Genomic DNA, 27,579 nt, shown 5'->3' with positions numbered 1-27,579 from the left:
ACCGTGACTCACAGATGGTCAGGGATATAGTGCCAAGCAGTTGCATCATGTTTACTGGCGTATGTACGAGTAGGAGTACTGTATTTCTGTGTGGCACACAAACACAGGCTGACAGACAGAGTGTGGTATTCACCCGGTAGCTTGTTGGGCAGGTCGATGTTTCCATACTCTTTGGAGAACTGCACTTTGTTCTGGCCGAGGCAGATGAAACCCTTGTTGGTGAGTACAGGGATAGCTTCCCTCAGCACCCTGTAGTCTTGGTCCTGTGAATGCTCCTTTATAAACACCAAGTAACTGACAGTAGTGTCTTTCGGCTTTTCCTGCAGATGGAAAGAATTATGTATAATGGTTTTAATAATAATAATAATAATAATAATAATAATAATAATAATAATAATAATAATAATGTCAAGTTAATACATTTTAAAGATCAACAGAAAAAGCCTGTGTCACAGTGCTGTTGAATACTGGATTTTGATTGGTCAGAAGGTGGTGATTCATTTTCTATGTCTCCATTGTCAGTGCTTTGAGCAGTTAGAAGTAAATCTGCTCCATTCAGTTTTATTGTGTCTCACTAACACGACACATGCCATATTCATTCATTCATTCATTCATTTTCTACTGCTTTATCCAAACTACCTTGGGACACAGGGAGCCTGTGCCTATCTCAGGCATCATTGGGCATCAAGGCAGGATGCACCCTGGACATAGTGCCAACCCATCACAGGGCACACACAAACTCTCATTCACTCACACACACACACACACACACTCACACACACACACACACACACACTACAGACAATTTTCCAAAGATACATGCCATATTGTGTCATATTATTTGGAAGAAAAAAAGAGAGACCGTTGGGAGAATGAGCATTTATGGCTGCTGGTAATGGAAGTGAGCTGATTTTTCCAGACATTCTGTAATATTAAACTGAATTATAATAATAATTATAAAGTATTTCTTTCTTTGTCACCTTCTCTTTTCTCCTTCACTCCATCACTTTTGGCTTGTTTAAAGGTAAGGAGATGATAAATTAAAATCTGGATGTCTTTTGTTAAAAGTGCTATACAAATAAAATTGAGTTGAATTAATTGAATTTGGAGAATGAAAACACATCAGGATAAGCGTTATTGGAAAACACAACGTAATTGGTATTACGGGCCTAGATCCACACACCATATTGTCCTAGAACTACATACACTGTCCTTATTTAAGCCCATGATGGCATTGCTGCATCTCTATCAGCACACAGTAACTGTGTAGGATGTGTTCTGACCTTCCAAACACCTTTCTTCAGTATGGGGTAGATGTGCTTCTGCAGCACCTCTTTGGGCTCCAGCTCGTGAACCTGCAGCCTACAGAGCAGCTCGCGCACCTGAGAGTTACCCAACTTATCCAGACACTCCAGCAGCCGCGGCTCCACGATGCTCAGGTCCTTGTACAGAGCATCCAGGCCTGTGATAATGCAGATGAAACAGTTTTGCATCAGAGGGGTGTGGCTTTCATTTCACTACACATGAGTGCCTGTGACCCACTTCCAGTGATGCTGGCCTGATCTCCATGAACACAAGCATTAATATTTAATTCAACTCTCTCTGCTTTTAGCCACATCCTCAAATCACATAGCATTGTTTTTCATCTATATTAAGCTTTTCAGCCATCCTTTAAGACATTAACAGCCAATGCACAAAACATGTCAAAAACATGTCTTATACCTTGCATTGTATTTTTCATGTATACATATATTCCTTTTATTTTAGTCATATTCTCATCTTCTGTTTTTGTTGAATTACTGATTTATACGACTGTATTATCCGCATTGTGATCCTCTTCATATACAGTAGGTGTTTAAAATGAGGCTGCTGACAAATACAGCCACGATGGCAGGAAGGAAACAAAGCAGCATGTTATTATTTTAATTGCTCATGACTACGCAGGTTAGAATATGACGGTGAGCATTTTGGTCGTACCTTTGTGAGTCTCCTCACTGAGTGGGAAGAAGACATCCTCTAGGCTGAGAGCCACCACACGGCCGTCTGCCAGAGGGATCATGGGAACATCTCGGAGGGCCTGCAGTAGGTTATCCACCTCGTTGTACTCAGATTCCAGAGCACGGAAATTACAAGCCAGCAGCTTGGCCAGCTTTTTCAGACCTTCATCTAGAGAAAGAAAACTCAGAGAACTCAGAAAAAAACACTCTTTTTGTGTGTTTAAATAAACATTCAACACGAGCTGTTCTACCTGAGTGAATACCACCCTCTTGTACGAGACTCTTGGCCATTGCACAGATGACGGTGGTGATGTTGGCAGCCTTCAGCCGCTGGACACCCAGAGCATTGAGCAGGGATGATGACAGTGATGACTGCAGTGCAGGGTGAAGGTATGACAGGTTCAGGTGCTTACACAGCTCTTCTCCTCCGATCACGTCCTGAATAAGAGGGTCCTGGCACACAGCCACCTGTGAAGGCAGCTTAAACTCCACTCTGCCCCCTACAACACCAGAGAGTTTTTCTTTAGTAAGCAATTATCTTGAAGTCCAGCTCAAAATCAATAAAAAAGCAAACATCTATCATTCATTTAATTTCAGTCAGGCCATTTTGAAAGTAGTGAATCAACACTGAACTCTGAGGTCTGGGTCAGGATGTACAAAACTAAAAGTTCTCAAATGTTTAATTCATACACTCACTGAGCACTTGTTTTTAGCTATTCATTCATGCAGGTATCTAATCAGCCTGTTGTGTAGCAGAAGTGCAATGTATAAAATCATGCAGATTCATCCCAGCATCATCAGGTAATGTTCACACCAACCATCAGAATGGAGAAAATACCTGATCTCTTTTGAGCTGGTTTGATGATTTCTATAACTGCTACTGTTACAGTTCTGCAGACTGAAACATCTTGCTGAACAGAGAATTGATAGACTGGCTCACATTTACAGAAAGCTTCCAATGACTCAGAGAACCACTCAATACAATTGTGGTGAGCAGACAAGCGTTTCTGAATGCACAACATGTCAAACCACATGGAGCCCTACTTAGCATTAGCATTAGTAGTGTTCCTGATAAAGTGCTCAGTGAGTGTACAGATGTACATACATAAACGTGAAAACTCAGATGGTGCTAGAGTAAAAGCATGCGTCGCAGACTCACTGCTGTCCATCTTGGCTGGAAGGCAGGGTTTCCCCTTTAGTAGTTGGATGATCTGTTTGGCCACAGGGTTGAAAAAGTCCAGGATTTCACTAGGCTGAGGGATATACTGCAAGAAGTGGCAGAGTCCCTGCAGCCCACTAAACTCGGGGTGACTCTGTAAAGTTTTTTAAATATACAGTATATATATCAGAAACCATTTGAAAACCATATGCAAATTTAACATGATATGTGTGACAGATAAAGACGTGACAAATGAAAAGAAATGAATAAACATAAAGCAGGTTAGTAAGGTTTCGTGCTGTCATCAGCTACCAAAACTGCTTCATTGTACCTAGGCAAAGTTTTTAGTACTGTAATGTAAAACTATTCTTCCAAACAAACTGATTCAAAATCTCCCAAACTGAAATAAGGTGACTGTGAATCATAAGATTTGCATTCCTGCTTTTTAAGAACGTACCACATGGTTGGTCTGGTGACTCCTAATATTTCTGTTGTTTCTCTGAAAGGTCTGTTTTGTGATCAGTCAGAAGAAATAATTGATTTGTTTTGAGTCTACACTCTAAGGAGACTAAATAAATGTCCCCTCAGGCATAACAGAGCCACTGTTTTTTCTTTTAATTTGTCATCTGTCTGTATAATAGTGTGTGTGTGTGTGTGTGTGTGTGTGTGTGTGTGTGTGTGTGTGTGTGTGTGTGTGTGTGTGTGTGTGTGTGTGTGTGTGTGTGTGTGTGTGTGTAAATCAGTGGTATACATTACAGTCCATAATCTCATTCTCTTACCCTGAAAACATCCATTGCATCCAGGAAGAGTTGAGGGATTTCAGACCGGAGCCACTGATTCCAGGAACTGTCTCTATCAACATCCTCCCTAGAAGAAGGAATGTCAAAATCTCCTGCAGAGAACCAGAAAAAGAGGCACAGCTTTACATACTTTCTCATGTGACATATTAAGACACTGTCGTCTTTTGTCTCGTTTACATTCCTGCCTGTATGCTGATGGCTCGTCACTGGTCTCCACTTAGTGAGAACTAAACGAATGAAAATAATCACTACATGTATGTAAGGTCAAATGTTCCCATACAGCTTATAAGAAAACAGTATTTCACAAGTGCAACAAGTGACTTGTTTTTGGGACTCAAACTTTCAAGCCAATAGAGAAGAAAGTGGAAAATCTGAACAAATCCCAACATTAGTTTTTCTTATCTTTCCTCTAGTTTTAGTTAGAAAGCTCTCCATATCATCAGTAGCTGCCTACAAGGGAGGGTGAAAACTATTAAATGCTTGCGTGTCTTTTTAAAACTGCTGCTCATGCTGCATCACAGGGCAATGTAACCTACTTGGAAGAGTCACTATCCACCCTCTTCTGCATACTACGATTATCAGTCTGATTGACAAGAACATGGTCAATTTTCTGTCTTGTACTCCTAATGTTTTGCGATTTTAAACTCATGATCTCTGGCATGAGTGGCAACATTTCTCACCAATAGCCTTATACAAGCTTTGTTTTTTTCAACAATACAGTCAGTAGTCAGTAGAGTTAGAGTGAAGGAATAAAATGCGAACTCTGACCTTGGACGACGAAGCGGAATCCGAAGCTTCGCAGGGGCAGAAAGGCAAAGACGGGCTGCTGCCGAGGCTGAACTTTTAATTCCCCCTTAGAGTCATTACTGAGCTGGAAGGCAAGTGCTAGCTCTGTAGATTCCACATCCTCTTTAATCTATACACACAAACATACACATACACAGAAAGATTGTTCTACTTGCAACAAAAAGGCAGATCAAAACAACACTGCAATTATGCAACAAAGTAATCACTGAAGATTCCAGTAATAATGAAGAAAAACTCACAGTAGCAGACTGTGAACAATCCAAAGACAAAGGATTGATCAAATTAATTCAGTTCCCATTTTAATAAGGCCAATTGTGTGTGTGTGTGTGTGTGTGTGTGTGCTTCACCTTCTTAGGGTACAGCATCCTCTTGACAACAAGCCAGCGCTCCACACCGCCTGCTCTTGACAACAAGTCACTGTGCTCCACCTCCAGCATGTTGTGACTCAGATCTCGTCTCTTCATGGACACCAGTCTCCTCTCAGCCTGTCTCACAATCCAAACACACATCATCAGCCTTCCTCATTTAGATCTGCATTTGTCTGTACAGGGGAGACAGTGACAAAGCCCAGCTCACCTCGCTGTAGATAATGATGGAGCGGAGCCGGTGGAGGAAGAGCATGAGTGATGGGTGCACGTCATGGAAAAGGTTTTTGGTTTGGTAGCTCTCTGATCGAAGAGGCAGGAAGATCTTTGTGCTCCAGCTATATAAGAAAAGCAAGGGATGCTACAGGATCAGGAAGTTGGGTGTAAGTGCAATTTAAAAGCAAAGTGAATGGATAATGTACGGAATTATCTGCTACATCTATCTCTATTCTACATCAAGAACAGAGGCCATGTCTTTGCTTCTGTGACTGACAGGCACACAGAGATGCCAACAAAGCATGGTGGTGGTGGTGGCATCATGCTTCAGGGCTGCTTTTCTTCAGTAAGAACAGGGGCTTTACATGAATAACAACTTACAATTTAATGCAAAACCTTCAGTTTTCTGCTAGTAAACAGAAGATGAAACGGAATTTCTCCTTTCAGCATAACAATAACTCAAAACAAGATCTGTGGCCTAAAGCAGGCTGTGCACAGGATGTTCTTTAGTTCGATAGAGCTAGAATGTTCCTGCACATAGTCAGAATACATACTGCAATATCTTGTGTTTAAATAGAAAAAAGTCTTTTTTTAAACCTTTTCTCAGCTATCTCCTTGGCAACAGAGGGCACGGGCCTCTCCTCCTCCACCCAGTGAGGCAGGATGTATCCCATGGGGCCGCTGGCCTTGTCAAACTGGATATGGAAGTCATTGGAGTGGATCTCAGGACAGTCTGTGACTTTAAAAACTGATTTAAAGCCAATTCCTTTCTGTCCTGTAAGGAAAAAAATTTAAATGAAAAATATTAAACTGAAAAAGAAAGAAAATGATGTAATGCATCTTAAAGTCATGAAATTGATAATGGAAATCACTGTTTTTTTTTCTGTAGTCAAGTTTAAACACCATAAAATACAACTTTCACTGTGCAGTCTTGGCCTACAATCAAAACACATGCAAAATTTAATCGTGATAAATACTTTACTCAAACTGGTCTTTTCAGGACTGCCCACTTTTACACAATTGCTCAATTTGTGCTACATGCACTTTAACAATATACAGGCATAACATTATGACCACCTTCCTAATATTGTGTTGGTATCGCATGGACCACACTAGACCACTGAAGGTGTGCTGTGGTATTTGGCACCAAGATGATAGCAGCAGATCCTTTAAGTTCTGTAAGTTGAGAGGTGGGGCCTCCATAGATCAGACTTGTTTGTTAGATTGAGATCTGGGGAATTTGGAGGCCACAACACCGCAAACCATTCCTGAACTTTTTGCTTCTTGGCAGGGCGTATTATCCTACTGAAAGAGGCCATAGCCATCAGGGAATAATGTTTCCAGGAAATGGTGTACATGGTCTGTAACAATGCTTAGGTAGGTGGTATGTGTCAAAGCATCCACATCGATGGCAGGACCCAAGGTTTCCCAGCAGAACATTAGACAAAGCGTCATACTGCTTCTCCCAGCTTACTTTCTTCCCATAGTGCATCCTGGTGCAATGTGCTCCCATGGTGAGTGATGCACACCCACCCGGCCATCCATGTGATTCATCAAACCAGGCCACCTTCTTCCTTTGCTAGATGGTCTAGTTCTTATGCTCACAGAACCATTATTGGTGCATGGAAGCTGGTCTCCAGCTACTGTATGCAGCCCCATACACAACAAACTGCAATGTACTGTGTATTCTGACAACTTTCCATCAGAACCAGTAATAACTTCAACAATTTGAGCTACAGTAACTTGTCTGTTGGATCGGACTACATGGACCAGCCTTCGCCCCCAATGAGCCTTGGCTGCCCATGACTCTGTCGCCGGTTCACCACTGTTCCTGCCTTGGACCACTATAGATAGATACTGACCACTGCAGACTGGAAACACCCCAGAGATGCTCCGACCCAGTGGTCTAGCCGTCACAATTTGGTCATTGCCAAACTCACTGAAATCCTTATGCTTTCCCAGTTTCCATGCTTCTAACACTTGCTGCTTTCTATCACTTGCTTCGTATTTACTTTTACTTTGCATTTTTATCAGTGAAACTACACTCATGCATCACAACATAGAGTACTAATATTATGTTTAGAATATACACATGCTGGTTTTTGTCAGTTTCTTCACAAAATGCCTTTTTCACTTTTACAGTAAAGAAAACATGCAATGCTTTGAAGAAATAGTTCAACTAAAAAAAACTAGGAAATGCTGTTCTATGATTTCCAGAAGTAAGAATCCCAAACTTTGGAATAGCCTTCCTGACAGAGTTTGGGGTTCAGACACACTCTCCCAGTTTAAAGGTAGAATAAAGACATATCTCTTTAGCCAGGCATACACATAATACATCCTTTAACCTCATGCTCCAGTACATCTGATCACATGCTCATTATCATCTAGTTCTGGTTAATATTATTAACAGCAGCATGGCTAATGCCTCTTCACATGCTTCTCTTTTTCCTGAGGCATACAGAGATTATACCAGCTCCAGTTGTGTTCACTCCATGAACATGTCAGACCTTCAGTGAGAAGAGGCCAACCCTTTTAGGATCTAGTGTAATTCTAGAGATGTACCAGCTCCATGTGGATTCCGCGTCATGAAGATTTCGGACATTCAAAGGCAAGATGCCAACCGCATGTGGTTTTTGAGGACAACAACCTCCTCATCAATACACAATTGTCAGACTGTATCTGACTGTAGAAAGGACATTATTCATAATAACACTCTCCGGTGTTTATAAAAGTTTATAATTACACCATCCAAAGAGGATGAGGTTCCCTTTTGTGTCTGGTTCCTCTCAAGGTTTCTTCCTCTTCCATCTTTTAGTTTTTGTTGCCTCAGTCACCTCAGACTTGCTCATTGGGAATAAAATGCAAGTATATTTAAATATGTCTAAAATAACTTTTCAACTTTTTTTATAATATTAATCTTTGTATAATAAACTACTATGTTTTTTATGTTCTGTAAAACTGCTTTGAGACAATGTCCATTGTTAAAAGTGCTATACAAATAAAACTGAATTGAATGATTCCTTTGGAAGAGGACGATGATTGGTGTAAATAAGTGTTGTTGTCCACGGGACCTACGAATAATTACACATCTTTACTTTAGAACTGGCATGTTGCTCACCTATGTAGCCACAGGTATGTTTTCCTTTGGTGCTCTTTCCCACGTCACAGATCGCTCGCACGTTCTTCTCCTCAAAGCCGCACTCGTTGTTTAGTATGGTGATGTAGTCTTTCTGTACTACGAAGGCCAAAGCAGGCTCCTCCTTTCTATCTAGCGGGTAGCTGTTATCGTCAGCGTTCTGTGCACAGATACGGTACAACACAGTGATTTCACAGCACACAGTTTATTCCTATAACTATAATAGTAAAGATTAGAAGATTCACAGCTTAATGATTGTCAGAATAAAGCCAATAAGTCCAATGACTTATTTGCACTGTGTTAACTAGATAAAAAAGAGAAAGCAAATGACGCTCATCTCATCATGAAATACACTCTTGCACTTCACAGCAGAAAGAGAGATGTTCAAGCAGTCAAACCTGGATGAGCTCCAGAACAAAGTGTGTGTCTTTGCTGTAGAGTTCAGTGGAAAGGCGTTCGAGACTGCGGCCGAGCCGAGCCTGTTGCTTCTTCATCAGGTTCTGACCCGCTTCGTTCAGCTCCACTCCAACACCGAACTCATTTTTCCTACATTGTGACACATAAGGTGAATATTATGAAGGTGGAATATTATGATATTTCCTTAAATTAGTGTCAAGTGTTGAAAACACAGACAGCGAGAGGTTTGGTTAATGAAACCTTAAAAAAAAAAATTGAAAAAAAGAAAAAAGAAAGTGAAATGCAGATTAATTTATGAGAATTTTCTGTGGAAAATAGCTGGAGGGAAGAGTGTGTGTGCTGTGGAAATCTTTTAAATTACACAAATAAATTCCAGCTTAGGGGCTACTGAAAGCACACTGTACAATACAGGCACAAAGACTGACACTAGGATATCTTTGCAAAGGAAGATATTGTGACATCCCAACATTATGCAAATATTATATAACAAATATCAGACCTGTAAGCTTATTTCTACATGAAATTAAATTTCAAGCTTTAAATTGTCTTATTCTGTTGGCAGAAAACAATTATATGCTTGAAATGAGTAAAAATAGACTGAATGAGGTTTAATAATGTATATCTAGTGAGTTGTAACCCTGTTGTATTTATAAGCTTATTGTTAATTATCATAATGTAATAGAAAATTCTAGATAAAATTCTAAAATATTAAATTAAAATTCAAAATTTGCAGTGTATTTTTGCCATTTTTATGGTAATACAACTACCATTAAATAGACTTAAGCATTAGACAAGTATGTATCTATATGTAAAAAAATCTATGTACAAATAAATCTAATAAAAGCATAAAAGTTTAATTTTTAGCTTTATGTATAATTAACGAGATTCATAATATGAATACGATTTTTTTTCTCGATTATTTCGTCACTGGATACCAGGCCTGAGTTTCCAGGTGTTCACATATGATTTAATAAATAAATTGTATTCATTTAGTTGTATTCATTTTTTAAAAATAAATTGTCATTAGTTTAGTCAAAACCAAACATTTAAGTCATTTACTATGACTGCTTGTAAATATATTTAAAACAGTTCTATCAATGCTTTTTGCACAAATACTGACATCATACACACACACACACACACACACACACATACACACACACACACACACACACACACACACACACACACACACACACACACACAAACACACACACACAAACACACACACACACACATATCCATTAAAAGACTGGAAATGGATGAACCTGATGTCCTCAATGATGGCCCTCTGCTGGCTGAGCTGCTCACTAACGGTTTCATCCCCTTCTGAATGTCCTTCAGGAGGCTCTTCTACACCATCAGCCTTCTCATCCTCCTCTTTACTGTCAACGCTGCTGTTCACCTCCTCGTTATTCTCTGATGCCAGTTCAAAGAGATCCTCATCCTCATCTTCTGCATCGTTCTGAATATCCTGCTCGGCACTGTCCCTGGTGCCGTCATTAAAATCTGCAGGTACAGAGAGTGGGGGTTACAGCAATACTGTCCTGAAGTGGATAAAAGATATTCTGAAGCACTTGGGACGTAGCTCACCTTGCTGAGGGGATTTGGAAGCAGAGCTGAGCACATAGTCTTCCAACAAATCCTCGCCGTCAGCCAAACTCAACACAGAGGATATGTCACTCATCGAGTCAGCAGGCAGGTATTTGTGTGCAGATTCTACAGCCGGCAGGTTCTGCAGGGAAGGCAGTTAACACCCTCAAATTACTGTTGTAACACTTAACACCCTCAAATTACTGTCGTAACACCCTTAACACCCTCAAATTACTGCCATAACACCCTTAACACCCTCAAATTACTGTCATAACACCCTTAACACCCTCAAATTACTGCCATAACACCCTTACCACCCTCAAATTACTGTCGTAACACTTAACACCCTCAAATTACTGTCATAACACCCTTAACACCCTCAAATTACTGTCATAACACCGTTAACACCCTCAAATTACTGTCATAACACCCTTAACACCCTCAAATTACTGTCCTATCACATATAACACCCTCAAATTACTGTCGTGACACTTAACACCCTCAAATTACTATTTGTAACACTTAACACCCTCAAATTACTGTCATAACACCCTTAACACCCTCAAATTACTGTCATAACACCCTTAACACCCTCAAATTACTGTCCTATCACATATAACACCTTCAAATTACTTTCGTAACACTTAACACCCTCAAATTGCTGTTGTAACACTTAACACCCTAAAATCACTGTCATTACACCCTTAAGCCCCCTCAAATTACTGTTGTTTTTGTCTAACCTGTGGGGGCACCTCAGGTGTCAGGGGTAAGATGAGTTTGGTGTGGAAGTCCTTCACCCACTCTGTAATGCCCAGCAGGATGCCCAGCTGATGGAGCTTGTTGAGGTACTTCGTCTCTGACTTGGCCGCTTCCAGGAGGACAGCCTTTGACCGAGCCTGACCAAGCACTCTCGAAAGAGGCTCAAGAAACACCTACATGATAATCATGATATCAAAATTGTAAAGATCATTGTTGTAAAGCCAATTATTCCATATTTAATAGGACATTCACAACAGCATCACCAGAAAACTGAGGTATAGTAAAATTTGTTTTGAGAAGAAATAAATGACTTTATTCTTCTCTTTCTTTTTTCTTTTCCAGAGATTTATCTATTTACTTTCTGTGTGTCCTGCTTTTTATTTACAGTAATATAAATGTCTGTAACTATGTATTTTTATCATTAACAACACAAAAAGCTAAAAAATTAAACTGTAAAAAAAAGACAATTAAACTGTAAAAAAAAAATAATAATTTCTGTTGTCCCTGGTTTGCCTCTGTTGTCTCTCATTAGAAATAAATATAAAGGTAAATTTAAAATGTACTGCTGTTTTGTATGTTCATTGTTGAAATCTCTTAACAAATCAAATCGGACAAAATATTTATTATAATATAATACATTTTGCTATACTTTTTATGCACGATGTAACAATACCACACCTGTTGCAAAAGCTCTTTGCAGATTTTTGTAGGCATCCGAGTTACACACTCGAGCACGTACTTGGCCACCGTGCTAAAGTAGCATCCGTCTTCACCAAGGGATAGATCTGAGGCAAAGAAAGCAGATTCAGACATTGATTCCCATTAAGGCTGAGGACTAGACTCATTCACTGTGTGTGGGTTTGGGGAACGATCCAAATGGAGGTTCAGAAGAAAAAAAAAACATCTACAACTCTACAGCTTCAGATTCAAAATCTGTTAAATGCTTTAAATGGTTTATAGTTCTTTTTTTTATTATTAAAAATGTAATTCTAATAAACATATCTGATTTTATATAATATATATATATATATATACAATTATATATACTGACTGGTCACTTTACTAGGAATACCTACACACCTACCCATTTATGCAATTATCCAATCAGCCAATCATGTAGCAGCAGTTCAAAGCACGAAAACATTACCGTAGGTTAAAGAAAAAGAAAAAAGGTCCCAGCTGCTTCGGGTAATGTTTACATCAGCCATAAGAGTGGGGAACATTGACCATGGTTTGTTGGTTTCTGTTCAGATGCAAGATCCTACCTTCTCTGGCTGCTGCTGCTGCTAGAGAACTCTGCATGTGATTGGCCAGCAGTGCTGTGGGGGTGTTTGAAATCCCATCAGCCACCACGATGGACACAAGGTGACCGGCTGTGCCTGCAGGGTCAAGAGCCTGGGTGGCTTCAGAAAATAATTTATCACCAGTGATGGAGGTGATCCGCAACAACACTCCAGGAGACACCTCCAAAGCCAGCAGGTCTGTGTTACCTGCAGCAAATAAACATGATTATAGACAGAAATGTGAGAGAGAAAAGAGTTGAATACAAACAGAAGATGCTCCATAGTGTCCATAGAATATTATGGTTGAGGTGATTTTTATATCAGTTTGTCCATATAATTTCTTTTGAAAGATGTTATAACTACCACACGTTTGCTAACTGAAATAGTTCGCTATTGCATGTATCTCTTAATGAGAATAAAAGTTCTAGCATTTGAAAATATGGTGTTTAAAAAATGTGAGCTGTTAGCAAAACACATGCTTTTTATGTTACATATTCCCATCATACACTGCTCAAAATTTTGGTTTACTGGTCCACAGACCAAACCAAGAATCCAATCAACCTAGATGTGAAAGTGTGTCAAGTGAGAACAACATAATTCTGGGGACTCTTGCTTGTGTATCTGTGAAGACGTACCGCAATATTTGTCGATAAAATGTTTGAGTGTTCCATGATTGGGCTGAAAGACCAGCTGCCATTGGCTCCATTCAGTCAAGTCCTCCAGAAGTGGAGCAGAGAGGAGACTCGCCACTGCCTGCTCCCGGGTCTTGTCCCCCAGCAGGCCCACCGATTCCACAAGCATGTCCCTGAGACAAATGATACATTTATTCAGATCAGCAAACTTGTCAGCAGATTATGATTATCAACATAAAAGTGCAACATTTTCTCCACACCAGTTCACTCATGAGAACATTAATCTATAACCTTCCGACTGTATGGAGGCCTACAAAACAAGAGAGAGGAGAGAGAGAGAGAGAGAGAGAGAGAGAGAGAGAGAGAGAGAGAGAGAGAGAGAGATCGAGAGAGCAAGAGAGAGAGTGAGTGAGAGAGAGAGAGAGAGAGAGAGAGAGAGGGAGAGAGGGAGAGAGCGAGAGCGAGAGCAAGAGAGAGAGAGAGTGAGTGAGAGAGAGAAAGAGAGAGAGAGAGAGAGAGAGAGAGAGAGAGAGAGAGAGAGAGAGAGAGAGGGAGAGAGAGAGGAGAGTAAGGAGGCTCACTCTGGCTCTTTATGAAGCAGAGGGCATTCATAGCGCACAGCACTTGCACTAGCTCCATCACACAACTCCTTCTGACGCCTGGCAAAGTCTGCCAGTGTGCGAAGTTTCCCGTAGCCCAGCTCTCGACTGTCCTGAACTCCGTAGTGACTCCTGAGTGCAGCCTCAATAAATGGCAGCTGCCCAAACACAGCGACACAGGAAGAAGACTTTTGTTAGCCTAAAGACTCTGTCTGTATGCATACGCTAATGCTTTTTCACCATTGAGAGAATTGCAACACAAATGAGAACACAATGGAAAAAATTTTGTCCTGGCCTATTGCCACATCTTTGTTTAAATTATTTCAGAATTTTAAAACTTAAATCTTTAATTAGTTATGTCAAATTATATTATTATTTCTGCTGGCGGTTTTCCAGAATTCACTCTGACAACTTGCATCAGACCACCGTGCAAATACACAATGTCAACAAAGACATATCTTTCTTAACATTTTCACCTGGTCTGTATGCCACATATACAAATGTACAAGATGTTACATTATAGGAGGTCTAGCATCATAAAAGGGAAAATAAAGCAAAACAAACACCTGATGAGAAGAGAACAAGATTGTTTTCTTTGAATTTGATTTATAATAATATAAGAATTTTGGGGATTTCCACGTCTGTAAAATATACAAAATGTAAAACACATTTCACATAACTTTCTCGAAATAGGTTTTTTTAACTCAATTATATTTGATTTAATATAGCGCTTTTAACAAGAAACCTTTTGTTTTGTAGAACTCCAGAAATAAAAAAACTTTCAGTAATAATCAGATTATTACACTTATATTTAAAATAAACTTCAAACAAGTACAGCTGCCGGAGGCCATGTGGCTCTTTGCCCGGTTTCGTGCGGCTCTTACATTCATATCGAAGTTTGTATTTGTGTTTTTTTAATGTGCATGTTCGCTTTGCTCGAGTTCGATACGGTATCTTCGTCAAACGCGCATTTGAGTGAGTGAGTTTCCCAGTAGGAGCAAGCTCATTTGAGTAAACAAATTGTGTCAAGTTCTCTTTCAAAATGACAGGGGAAAAAAAAGGTGATGATCATGTGTGCCCATGTGTATAATGTGGCTCTTTGCGGTAACACAGTAAAAAATGTGTCTCTTGGTCTCTGACTGGTTGGACACCCCTGAAGTACAGTCTTTTGTCCCCGCTTTTTAGTCATTGAAATAAAGATTAACTACTACTAATATTGTGTTAATCACCATAGTATTGATATCCAATCAAACGAGTCGAGTCAACAGGAAATCCAATTACTATGTACTGATTAGATTAAGGACATAACCAGTACGTTCTGTAACTAGACGTGCACCTGGACTTACTCGTGAAGGATCTGTTTCTCCGCATTGCTTAATAAACTCATACACATCTTGCTGGCTGGGTCTGAAGCCGTTCGCTCGAATATCCTGGTTGCCAATAGCCACAACGCCTCCTGCAGCGTCCTGTAGAATCTGCACACAAACACAGAGGTTCATCATTACAGGACAGAACAGTGTCTCCTGTTTCTCTAACAGCAACTGATATACAGTATACCTCAAACAGACCTGCATGTTTTTGACCAGGAACTCAAGGAAGGAGCCCTGATGCAGTTGTCCAAACTCCATGAACTTGAAATGCTTGGCCAATTTTTTCTCAAGCCGGCTGAGATATTGCAGAGTCACTGTACCCATGAAGCTGGATACACAGTCCTGGAAGTGCTGCTTCACAGCATCTGTGGACACATGTTCCCAAAGTAAACAAATAAGGAATTCCTTCACTCATGAATTAAAACAAGAAACGATGAGTATACTTGAATATACCATATATAGGATCATCAAGATGATGAGACCAAGTGATCGTTAAATTACTAAATCAGTAAAATTACAGTAAGGCACCTTCAGTAGGGAGTATCTCGGTTGCATTCCTCTCAGATGCTTTCTGCTCCTGGCCTTGTTTTTGGGGTTTCTCTTTTGGAGATATGTCATTTGGGACGACCAGGGAGCCACCACAGATAGCCAGCTGAAACAAGGTCCGAGCCAACCTGTCTGCCGATACGTACGTGAGGAAGTCCTGAACTCGCTGCAAATGCAAAACAGAAATGTTCCACTTGATCATTTTGGCAGATAAACCTGACCCATGTTGTAGGAACTGTACAGCATAGGTCTTAACCGGCTTGCACTTTTCCACATGTATGTAGTTTTAAGACCAGGAACTAAAATGGAACTTCTGTCATGAATACACAGTTTTACTACCCTATAATAGTGAAGTAAGGGTGCAACAAGCTGCCATGAGAAGTCACATAATTAGCTTCTTGGAGTCCACTTGTGTGCAATTAAAGTGTCATGTGATCTCAATAGAAATACATAAATAGATAAATAAATGTTCCTGCACAAGAAGTTACATAACACACCCAAACGGGGAAGACCACTGTGCTCACTGTTTATAAATCCAAATAGCAACCATCAATCATCTCCCACTACCTTATCCATCAATGTTTAAAGGGCTAGCAAGTAACTATTTGGACACTGTGTGACCTTAACACAGCTTGCCACAACATTCTTTAATGTATTTGACATAAAAATATTCTTCGCTAAAAGGTCAAACAATCTGTTATAACTTAAAAGGGTTCAGTGAATCTTATATCATCCACATAAGATTCTGAGGGGAAGCGGAAATCTCAACAGCCAGACCTGAAATGCACAAACATATACCACCCATACAAATACTGATAAAATACTGTTTATGCACAGACACATTAAAGCCGTTTTGCACAAAAAGTCATGCTGCTATTAAAAGTGTGCATATTGTATTATGTACATTGTCTGTCTTGCACTGTCTGTAGCCCTCTGTTATATTATGTAGGACCCTGATCCTGGGGAATTGTTTCATTTTACTATGTACTGTGTCAGCTATATAGGGTTGAAATGACGATAAAAGCTTCTCGACTTGACTTGATAGACAACTAGGCCAGATTGCTGGTAAAACATTAAGCAAAACACACTAAAAGTAAATTGAAACATTACCCCAATTGCCAACAGTAATGCTCATGGAAGTTAGAGTATTATAGTCCAGAGTGTGCAGTGATAACAGAGAATGAGCTTCAGAGTTACAGGGCTGAATTAAAATCAGATGAAAGTCAACTGCAAGACTAAGTCACTACAGAGAACGATGTGTGCGTGTCCAGTCAAAGTTTAACGCCATGCAAATAAAGAGCGACTCATCATTACCGATGGGAGTGAAGACAGCAACGTGCATGTGATCCGTGGCAAAGAGTAGATAAACACTGCTGAATATTAATACACGATTTTAAATAGAATTTAATATACAAATGCCAAATCTCCTTCCAAAATGTTACTTTTTAGCTGCAAGAAAACTGTTGTCAACTGGATCGCCAGCTGAAACACCAACTGAGAAATTTTGTTACTATGGTAACCACGTGCTGGTGACTTCATAAACTTGGCGTAGTTTAATTGCTGATCCAAAAAACAGGCCATGTGTCTAAACCTAATCTTGTTCACCTTGGTCATTTTTTGATTGAAGATGCCCACAGAGTTGTTAAATATCTCCAGGACTGCCTCGGCAGCGGTCATGCTGGCATATTTCCTCCTGAGCTCCAGGCTGCCAGAGGAGGAGTAGAGTTGTGGTCCCTGTGCCGGCTCCATTAAACTCTTTTTAATCTTCCACAGCCTGTTCTCTACCTCCTCCTCGATCTCCTTCTGAATGGCCTCTCTGGCTCTCTCCATACAAGCGCTCTCACAACTATATGCCTTTGACAATGTCTGAAAGCCAAACAAGAGGAGAAAGTTTTAAAGGAGAAGACGATCGTGGATTTTGAGTGCAAAAGCGGTGTGTCACTGCCTTACCGAAATAGGCAGCCCGATACTCAGGATCCGGATTCCAAGCGCGTATGGTGAATCGCAGCTGTACTGGTCTGCAAGGTACTGCAGAAACTCGGCGAGGTCTATCTTTTGCTTGCTATGCTTTCTCCTGAAGTTACGAAGACTCTACAGAAAGATAAATCAGAAAAAGGATTAAGCATGCTATAGGCTTACTATTTACACACAGCAAGAAAAACCAACCAAGAAACCAAACATAATACATATGATAAAAGTTCTCACCCTAAGAAGATCCACAGTCTCGATCTGGAGTATATCATCGTCTTTTGTGTTGCTGTCTATCGTGAACAGCCGATGAACGATCGGGATTTTACAGAGCGGGCCTAGGTGGAGCTCCTCAAATCGCTTCTTGTTCTTGATGCCGGCAATAGAGTGACCCAGCTCGTAGAGAGTGCACATGGAACAGATCGCCTCTATCGACTGACAGTGGGCAGATAATATACAATTGCTCAGTTATGTGCATGTGTGTGTTTGTGTAGAGTGTTAGCTACTTGCTGTGTTGTGATTGCTACCATTGTTACCACATGCAGTAGAACAAAACCAAGACCTGCCCATGTTATCATTTCATTATTAAATACAAGATCTGTAGCAAATAGATACTCGCTGTCGAATCCAGGGGTGTCCATTCTTTTCCGGAAAGGCCGGTTGTGGGTGCAGTTTTCATTCCAACCAAGCAGAATATGCCACACCTGATTTTTCTTTAAATAGCCAGTTAGGTGTGATTGTTTAGTTGGAAAGCAAACCTGCACTTACACCAGCCGTTCGTGGATAAGACCAGACTATATGAAGTAAGGAAGAACAGTGTATGTATAGAGCTTGTGCAAATCTAGTGCTTCTAGCCCACCATATAGAAGACAGAACAAACTATAACATTGGAGTGAACTGTCCAATTAAGTGTTAGTTTATTATTTTTCTGACATATGCGTATATATGCTAGTCTAAGAACTCATACATTCTAACTCATACCTCATAAGTTTAAGACACCATAAATATATTTCACCAAATCCACCTAATGGAAATATCATTCTTTGAAAAGTCCAGAGTAAAACTATTCAATGAAACTGTCTCCATTTTTCACTTTTAGAAAGCACAGAATTTAGATCTTTTTCCTAAAAAAAAAAAAAGGTACCAAAGAGTGCCAATTTTAAAGTATTAATCACAGAAGATCAATTTCACTTAATTATCATATAATAATTAATTGGTAATTCTATTCATATAGGAGTAAAAGAAAACTCTGAGTAGCCATGTGTATTATGTACACACACACAGCAGGCAGATTATTTAAAGCGTCTCACCTGAACGAAGAGGTTGATCTCTTTAACGGTGCGCTCAAGTTCCTTCAGAGCAGGCAACTGCCAATAAGACCTGATTCCCAGTGCACTCAAGGACGACACTTGCAAAAGCATGCACACTTTGCTTACCACCTATAAAACCAAAATACTATTCAATAAAAACTCTCAAAAACATGATTGGTCTAGACTTATGAAGACTCAAACCTTCTCCATTGTGACATGTTCCCCCTCGGCGGCGAGGTTTCGTCTGGCGTCCTCGGCGAGGCTGTTCACCTCGTCATGACTCGGCTTCGTCCTGCGCCTATCCACAGTCTCCGTCTTCTCATTTGCCGCCTCCATGGCCTCAATTGCACGAACGTTACCTCCATGCATCTCTCTCATCTGGGCGTGGTGGGAATCACGGAACACCAGGCTGCTTCCCTCTCGGCCATCTCGCGTTCTCCTCTCCTCAGCTCTGGAGTGCCTGGTTCCGAGAGGTGGGAAGTCTATCGACGATGTGAGGCTGGAACATGCAGGAACTGGAGTGGCAGTGAGCTGCCACACAGGAGAGCCGCTCTTGGAACGTACCACTTCATCAGCCACTCGGTGTGCCACTGGAGTACGTTGTGGGCTTGCAGTAGGTGTAGGGGACATTGTTACTGATGCTGTTGATTAAAAAGGTAAAAATGCATGTGATGAAGAGTTAAAAAAAATACATGCTGAAAAATCATTTTGGACAGAATTGAACATTTCCCCCATGGTTCTGCAATGAATCAATCCCACTCTGTCACTGGATGTGGATGGGAGGAAAATGAAAATAAATGTCAAATAAATTAATTAGATGAATTACCAACTAGAAGCATGGAAATGAGATCACTTAAAAAAGCAATTAAGCCACTCTGTGTTATAATACATGATAATTATGCTGGTATTACGTACTAGCAGGACTTCCTCTTTCCTGTCCTGTAATAACCTGTGCCTGGCCAACAGTTGTCTCTTGTGTGCTGGTCTGACTGTTGTACAGTGACATGTACAGCCCCAGTGGCATTATAGCCCCAAAATGTAGGAAGTAGCCATTCATCAGCTGTGTAATGGAGGTTGCAGCAGCTGGATAGACTTTGATAACCTCCTTAACCTTCTCCAGTAGTTCCTCTTGGGTCATCTCACCTTGCTTTCGTGTTGGCACAGTACCAAAAGATATTCCAGCGCTATCCTTCATTGTGGGAGGGGTTTCATTTAGCGAGGCTGACTTGCCGGGAGGATCCCTGTACATCTTGTGGAAGATGATGCCATTTTCCACCAGTAAATCCTTCGACAAGGAATCGACAAAACTGCTGAGTGAAGCAAAGCCTAGGTTTAAAACAGCCAGGTTTCTCTTGTAGCGCTGATTGTACAACGTACATAGGAGCTTAAGAGGGATGCCTTCTGGATGCTCTTGAACCAATTCCACCACTTCCTGGGATGTTTTGTTATTGTCTGCATTTTGCAAAGCAGAAAGCAAAGTCAGAAACGTACAGTGGACACACAAGTAAAAAAAAAAAGAAACATATGCAATAGATGTCTGGCTGAACCAGGAAAATACCTTCTGGACAGATTTGAGCCTCTTCCACCTTCTGTGCAGTGTCCTGGGTCTGGGGTATGTGCTTTCTGTGGAAAACTGTCCCGTTCACTACCACCAGATGCTCGGTCAAAGAGTCAATAAAATCAGCCATGCTGGAGAAGCCAACGTCTGACACAGTCAGGTTATTATGATACTTCTGATTGTAGAAGACAGCAAGCTTGAAGAGTGGGATTCCATCAGGGTTACCTTCTACGAGCCGTATCACTTTCTTATTGAGTTTACCCATTTCTTCATCTGCAAAAAAAGAACAATATTAAGTGACAGAAGATAATTTGAACAACAAATTACTCCAAGGATTCAAGAAAATAACCCCTTTACATACAAAAGAATACATTTAGAAAACCTTGACTGTCACCCTTTTTCTCTTAAATGGGTTCTATGGGGCTGGTTTAGATTCTCAGGTCATGTGATTGATATCAGCATCCTCGAATAAACACATCATCATTGTAAGAACATAAGCAGCAACCCCATCTCCAGCTCACCAGAGTACTAAACCCCAGCCTACAGTATACAGGCGTCACCCACGCCATACACCATGCAAAGTATCATCAGTATTTCTCTGTGTACTGAGCCGTTTGGTTTATTGTCCTTGTTTGCCACTGGTTATGACCCACTGTTCTGTTTCTTGGACTTTTCTGCTTGTGCACCTCGACCATGTTTTTTGCCTGTTTGCTGTATTGGTTTAGTACGATCTGGCTACTTCTATTAAAGTTGCGTTTTATCCTGCCCATGGATTCTGCCACTGGCTCACAATCAGCTTCATCAAAAATACACACAGAAATATACAGTGACAGGGACACCGATTTAGCAAACAGTTTTTTAACAGCTTTGGGTCATTTTAAAGAAATCATTTTTTATGAATATAACATTTCTAAGGTTCCGAGTTTAAATAATCTCACATTTAATGTCCAAATTGCTGGAGATACATTTCCGAATAGGGGTTATAAATAAATAAACAAATAAACTAACAAACAAATAAATAAATAGATAAATAAATAAATAATAAAAAGGAAATATCAGAAAAGAGTCCTGTATAGTACAAATTGAAAACAATTTATCTAGATTCTGAATTTAGATCTAAATATGATATTCAAGCAGCTTTGAATAAATAAATAAATTAATTTATAAAACCTTCATTTTAATTTTCAGAACAAAACATTCACCTTTTCTCTAATTCCTGCCCATTAAAAGGGTTAAGCAACAACATTCAACTGAAGCTGTTGGTTGGATTGAAGTCAAATATTGACGTGTTTTAAAACCTACAAACACAAGCTATTTTTTATCCCACAATAATAAACCAAACCAATAAATTATAATGTTTCTCATGAGCAATATGACAAGAGGATGAAATAATAATTTGAAGATCTGAAAATAAATGAGAAGCAGAAAGACAACCTGACATCATACTTAATGAGTAAACTGAGGGAATAAAAGCCATTAGATATAAAATATACCATCAGTCTTACCATAGGAGAGAAAGATGTCTCTGTAATAAGTCGAAACCTAACAACTGAGGAGAACTGTGTCTGTTGTTGTTATATAGAGCTCCACCTCTCCACCAAGCTAATCCACCGTCATGCACAGACAGATAATGCCAAATTTTATTATGAAAGGAAACAGAAAGCAACACCGAATAGAAAGCAACACCGTCGCTTAACTTTCATTTTCATAGAAACAGGGAGAGGAAAGCCAATCAAAACCCTAAAATTTTACTCAATTAATAAAATCCATTTATGTTAGATTTCTGTTTTTTAATTCAGCAAGACAGATCTGGTCAATATTAAAGTTGTGAGCATGCAGCATGCACAGAGGCTGTAGGAAAGCAGCACAAGCTCTAAGTTTCACTTTCCTGCTCTTGCTCTCCAGGGAGTCACGTGACCGAGCTTCACCAGAGTCGAATTACTCACCAGCTGAACACTCCCACATCCTGAAATACACCCTCACACACTAGTACTTTTCCATCACTGTATCCCAGGCAGACAGAAATGACTTCTCTGGACAGAATGAAACTTATTATCAGCACCCATAATCTTTCCATTGGATGTTTTTTTAAAAAGCTAAGCAGTGCTTGATACTTTTCCAAAACATTCTGATAGCTTCCTTATCTGTTTGTTTGTTTACGAATGTTTCCTGACAAATGCTGGAGATTTCCAGGGCCACTTATGTTTATATTAACATCGCATGACACCCATTTGTGTCAGAGGTGACCCCATTCAACCATTTAGGTGACTTTATATGCCAACCGGTTGCACTAGAGGTACGTGAGTAGCTTCAGAGCAACAGTACTATCTTACATACATTCACAATATCATAATATTATCATAATATCAAAATATTATTTTATGGTATTTTGCAGAACTCTTTCTCCAGAGTGATTACATTTATCTCATTTATAAGTCTCAGTTAAAAGTCCATGGCTCTGCTTAAACTTAAAGGTGGGGTGCACAATGTTTGAAAAATGCTTCAGAAGACTGAGTCGAGCCGACTAAAACAAACGTGTAGCCAATTAGCAGAAAGGGGCGTGTCTTGTCAATATGCGACGGAAAGAGTGTTCAGTACGGATACCTGCCATTACCTCTACCTCGAGTTCTAGGTGCTTAACGTCGACTTCTGCGAGAAACGGAGCTAAAACTTTCACGGTAGAACACACAGTCGTTTGTATTACCATAGTATTACTCATTGAGTTCATTTATTGATAAAAATATCCCCTTGGCCAGCTGCCCCAACAGGTTCCGCCATAATAGTTGTCTGAGTTATGTATGTATGTGTGTGTGTGTGTGGGGGGGGGGGGGGGTGTCTATCAAAACAGGGGTGACACCCATTTGGGTTAAGGGGTGTGTTTGTTTTGTTGATTTCAAATGTCAACATTGGCTTTCAAACATTGTGCACCCCACCTTTAAGTCCTTAGTTCTGTCTAAGTTCTATATAGCACTCTGGTCCTGGAAAAACGTCTCATTTCACTGTGTACTGTAACTATATAGGGTTGAAATGAAAATAAAAGCTTCTTAACTTGACCCGATAAATGTCCAACAGTGGCAGCTTGACAGTGTTAAGATTTGAACTCACAGCTTAATGCTCAATAGTCCGAAGTCCAGTCAATCATTTTAAGGAAGCATATTATCTGTTTTAGTAAAATGAAAGCTAAACCCAGGTCATATCTGGGTGGCGCTCATGTCTGAATCATCCGTCAACAGTGCATGGTTTAAACCAGTGCTTCTTATAACGGACTCTGTGAAGCATGAGCTAAGAGCTGTATTTGTTTTTTCATTATTATTTTATTATCACCAATCACTATTATCAAAGATATCATATTTACTATTGAGTCACTAGAACTGAATACAAAGAACACAAAATGTAATTAAGGCTATAAATAATTTGAATCTTAATAGTTAAATGACTTAATGTCTTCAGGAATAAACAGCTTTGTGTCGATAGACATAATAAACAGCCAAAATATCTGCGTAGATATTTAAGTAATTTGGTTTGGGAGTAAACAATTGGATGGTGGGATAGAAATTAATGAATACTGAGGGGTCCATGGAATTTATTTTGTAATCAAAAGGTTTGATGGATGTAAATAAATGTTTAAACCCTGCCTTAAGGAATACTTGTTCTGTAATAAAGATTAAAGTCATAATTATAACTGGGAGATAATATGGTCATGTCTTTTCTGATAATCAATGTGAATCCAAACTGCACATGTCAGCAATATGCTCTTTTATGTAATCCAATTCATTCTGTATTTAAATCATATGTCCAAAGTAATTATCTGAAGGCTTAAAGCTCAACTAGGTGGCGCTGCATACCGCTGCCTCGGTGTGGAGCTCTCCTATTGTTTTTGTGTTTCTTAGTTCATCCTGTCTTTAGTTATTCCACAGCAAACTCTACATGATTTTATACCGGTTTTTGATTACTGCGATAGTTATATAAATGTACAGTATACACAACTGTAATATACATTACTTACTGAAGCACATCTGTAAAGAACTCAACTGCACCTTTGTAGATTATTTATATTTTAAATATAATGTATGTATATTTTGTATATTATGTATAATTTAGTGTATGTATACACTATTGATAAACAACCCTTAATGATAAGCATTGACAATTTTGACCGATTTTCTTTTTTTTTTTTTGCCATAATAGGTTATAATTGTATCTAACTATATTCATTCATTCATTCATTTTCTACCGCTTTATCCGAACTTCTCGGGTCACGGGGAGCCTGTGCCTATCTCAGGCGTCATCGGGCATCAAGGCAGGATACACCCTGGACGGAGTGCCAACCCATCGCAGGGCACACACACTCTCATTCACTCACGCATTCACACACTACGGACAATTTTCCAGAGATGCCAATTAACCTACCATGCATGTCTTTGGACTGGGGGAGGAAACCGGAGTACCCGGAGGAAACCCCCGAGGCACGGGGAGAACATGCAAACTCCGCACACACAAGGCGGAGGCGGGAATCGAACCCCGACCCTGGAGGTGTGAGGCGAACGTGCTACCCACTAAGCCACCGTGCCCCCCAACTATATTAAAGTTGTATATAAAATTATATAACTCTTTGTATCTTCTGTAATCAGTTTTATGTGTCATTCATTGTAAGTCGTTACTTGCATCAAAGTATTCCCTTACAGAACACATTTAATTATAATAAACAGATGTTTAATGGTGATTTACTGTATTAATTAGCTTTAATGTGCATAATTACGCTATTATAATTGTGTACATCATATAGAATATACTCTAACAATTGTATAGCTCACTTCCCAGAATGCACCATACCTGCACACACTTTACTCACTATTTTACTCACATCAACACATCAGTCATTGCATTCACATGACATATTTTATCCCCCCATATTTTGCCTATTATTTTACCTTGTACAGCCTCCTACTACAGATTCAATTTATTTCCTTATTCCTAGTTCTTTGTATTTTATTTTAGAGCTTTTAAATTTTATTTTAAACAATTTTATTTTGTATCTTGACTTTATCTCAGTTTCTTTTATGCTCATACAGCCGTAAAAAGCACTTCAGTACACGTCCGAATGTGTAAGTTTGTCTAGGTGATGAATAAAATTTGATTAACAGGAAAGCCAATGAAAGTGCAGGATTTCAGTTATTTTACAGTACAACAAAATGGAGGAACAGCAATATTCTACTGTGCAGTATTCAGTGCTGTGGATGTTAGGCAGGCGAGGACACAGAAAACAGTCTGAAATCTGAAAAGATATTTATAGTCAAGGATAGACTTAAAAGTAACAGGATGTAGTTTTTTTGGTTAAGAAGGTGGAGGTCAGGGTGTGAAAATCACCCAGATAGCTTCTTCAAGCGTTTGTACAACCACAGGTTCGTATGTAACTAGTGATTTCCTTTCAGTGCAATGCATATCTGGCTTTTTTGAGGATTTGATGGTCTTTTTGAAATATGTCTTCATTAAGTCTGCAGAAGTGTTTAGCTGTTTAAAGAAATGCTGCTGTACTGCATGCTTCTTTGAAACGAGTTTGATCCTGACAAACCAGTTTAAGTGTTTTATATGCGTACGAGTTATGCATTGTAGAGGCTGAACGATGGCTTATCGGGTGGCCTCATAGTCTCTAGGGTATCAGGTTTATCCTGACTTCAGTTTAGTTTTGCAAATTGGACTTTATAACATCTCCCAAAAACATTTCTATGCTAAATTGAACCAGGTGGAAGTAAGTGTGTGTATGTGGGCGCATGATGCCATGCGATGAACTAGAGTCCCATCCAGTGTGTATTCCTGTCTTACACCCAGTATCCAGGACTGACTCCAGATTTACAGCCACTCTGACTAGGACCCAGTGTTTACCTCAGATGAATGAATGCAAGAGATACAGTAGATATGTGCTGTATAGGACTACACTGGACAGGATAAGGGAGGTTCTGGTGCTGGACCAGTACTGTAATGTACCTGATGTTGTTGTACGGTAAGAAGTCACACGTCCATGTGAAGAGGAAGATGCCAAGCGTCTGTATCCTAATGTTTCTTATCTCTGTTGTTCTCCCAGCCCTCAGTGTGAGTGTAAACTTTCTTTCTCACTTCTGTTAAGTCTTTAAGGACACTCCTCATTGTTCAGTGAGTGTGTAATACAAGATGGAGTCACAAATTGGTGGAAATCCTAACCACAAGGTTACAACATTGCAGCCACGGAGATCTCTGGCTGGGGCAGTTGGACTGTGTGTATTTAGGTAAATAAATAAACGGTTGCTAGGTAACAACTTCCTCATGCACATCGACGCATTCTAAACTGGATTCTGTCACCAAGATTAAAGACTACGCGCTAGATTAGATAATAAAGACTGATTTATCTTCGCATATCGAGCTGGTTTCATTCCGTTAAAGCTGCTCATGTAGCCTACAGCAATCTCATCTGCATCCTCCGCACAATATTTGTATTTATCCTGCAGAAGAACAAGCACGTCTCAGATCTAACACACACTGCTGCCCCCTATAGGACCGGAGTGCAATAATGATTAGCTTCCACGTTAGCAACTTTTCATACTGAGTGTTTTATACTGATATTTTCAATCAGTGGAAGCAAATAAGTGATTTAAACTAAGCAAGTCTGTTATAAAAATGAGTCAGGTTTCAGTGTGAGATGTATCACCTCCGCTGTAATAAACACACAGCATTTTTAGAGATTGAAAATGAAGGCGCTCGAAGAATCTGAGAGCAGAAATGGGTTTGGTTTGCCCATTTTCTGTAAAGATATAAAAAAAATTTGGAACTTTTCTATGAGTATATTGCAGGGCTCTCAAGTGTGTGTGTGTGTGAGAGAGAGAGAGAGAGAGAGAGAGAGAGAGAGAGAGAGAGAGAGAGAGAGAGAGATTATGACTGGTGGTGTTTATTGTAAGTGTTTGTTGCCTTCCTGGACTCCTATATAATTTGTAATGTTGCTCCCATTTAAAACAGTTCGGCTCAAGCCCAGCCATTTTTAGGATCATGACTGAGGTTTTGTTCAAACCGACCATCGAAAATACGCTCGCTAA

The 27,579-nt window shown here is 39.8% G+C and overlaps 1 protein-coding gene across 1 annotated transcript in view; it reads right to left on the bottom strand.

Moving 5' to 3' along the window:
• Window positions 1–25,396, bottom strand: part of wu:fj29h11 (protein NO VEIN) — a 36,700-nt gene extending 11,304 nt beyond the window's left edge. Inside the window, exons 1-31 of the mRNA XM_047817472.1 lie at window positions 25,380–25,396; window positions 22,021–22,040; window positions 20,516–20,788; window positions 19,873–20,409; window positions 19,159–19,598; window positions 18,958–19,086; window positions 17,885–18,082; window positions 17,630–17,770; window positions 17,285–17,545; window positions 15,662–15,845; window positions 15,332–15,498; window positions 15,110–15,238; window positions 13,746–13,921; window positions 13,168–13,337; window positions 12,515–12,739; window positions 11,928–12,034; window positions 11,231–11,422; window positions 10,491–10,632; window positions 10,166–10,406; window positions 8,879–9,026; window positions 8,463–8,640; window positions 5,942–6,119; window positions 5,340–5,466; window positions 5,111–5,248; window positions 4,725–4,872; window positions 3,936–4,048; window positions 3,157–3,310; window positions 2,249–2,497; window positions 1,978–2,166; window positions 1,284–1,462; window positions 134–320 (exon numbers count right to left, since the gene is read on the bottom strand). Of these exons, the coding sequence (XP_047673428.1) occupies window positions 134–320; window positions 1,284–1,462; window positions 1,978–2,166; window positions 2,249–2,497; window positions 3,157–3,310; window positions 3,936–4,048; window positions 4,725–4,872; window positions 5,111–5,248; window positions 5,340–5,466; window positions 5,942–6,119; window positions 8,463–8,640; window positions 8,879–9,026; window positions 10,166–10,406; window positions 10,491–10,632; window positions 11,231–11,422; window positions 11,928–12,034; window positions 12,515–12,739; window positions 13,168–13,337; window positions 13,746–13,921; window positions 15,110–15,238; window positions 15,332–15,498; window positions 15,662–15,845; window positions 17,285–17,545; window positions 17,630–17,770; window positions 17,885–18,082; window positions 18,958–19,086; window positions 19,159–19,598; window positions 19,873–20,409; window positions 20,516–20,788; window positions 22,021–22,040; window positions 25,380–25,396 (5,737 nt within the window). The remainder of the gene's footprint in view (window positions 1–133; window positions 321–1,283; window positions 1,463–1,977; window positions 2,167–2,248; window positions 2,498–3,156; window positions 3,311–3,935; window positions 4,049–4,724; window positions 4,873–5,110; window positions 5,249–5,339; window positions 5,467–5,941; window positions 6,120–8,462; window positions 8,641–8,878; window positions 9,027–10,165; window positions 10,407–10,490; window positions 10,633–11,230; window positions 11,423–11,927; window positions 12,035–12,514; window positions 12,740–13,167; window positions 13,338–13,745; window positions 13,922–15,109; window positions 15,239–15,331; window positions 15,499–15,661; window positions 15,846–17,284; window positions 17,546–17,629; window positions 17,771–17,884; window positions 18,083–18,957; window positions 19,087–19,158; window positions 19,599–19,872; window positions 20,410–20,515; window positions 20,789–22,020; window positions 22,041–25,379) is intronic.
• Window positions 25,397–27,579: the final 2,183 nt, after the last annotated feature.

This window comes from Tachysurus fulvidraco, chromosome 8, assembly GCF_022655615.1.
Source record: "Tachysurus fulvidraco isolate hzauxx_2018 chromosome 8, HZAU_PFXX_2.0, whole genome shotgun sequence".
In the NCBI taxonomy this organism is placed as follows: Eukaryota; Metazoa; Chordata; class Actinopteri; order Siluriformes; family Bagridae; genus Tachysurus; species Tachysurus fulvidraco.
Note: the sequence above shows the minus strand (reverse complement) of the source record. Positions and strands in the feature narration are given on the sequence as shown.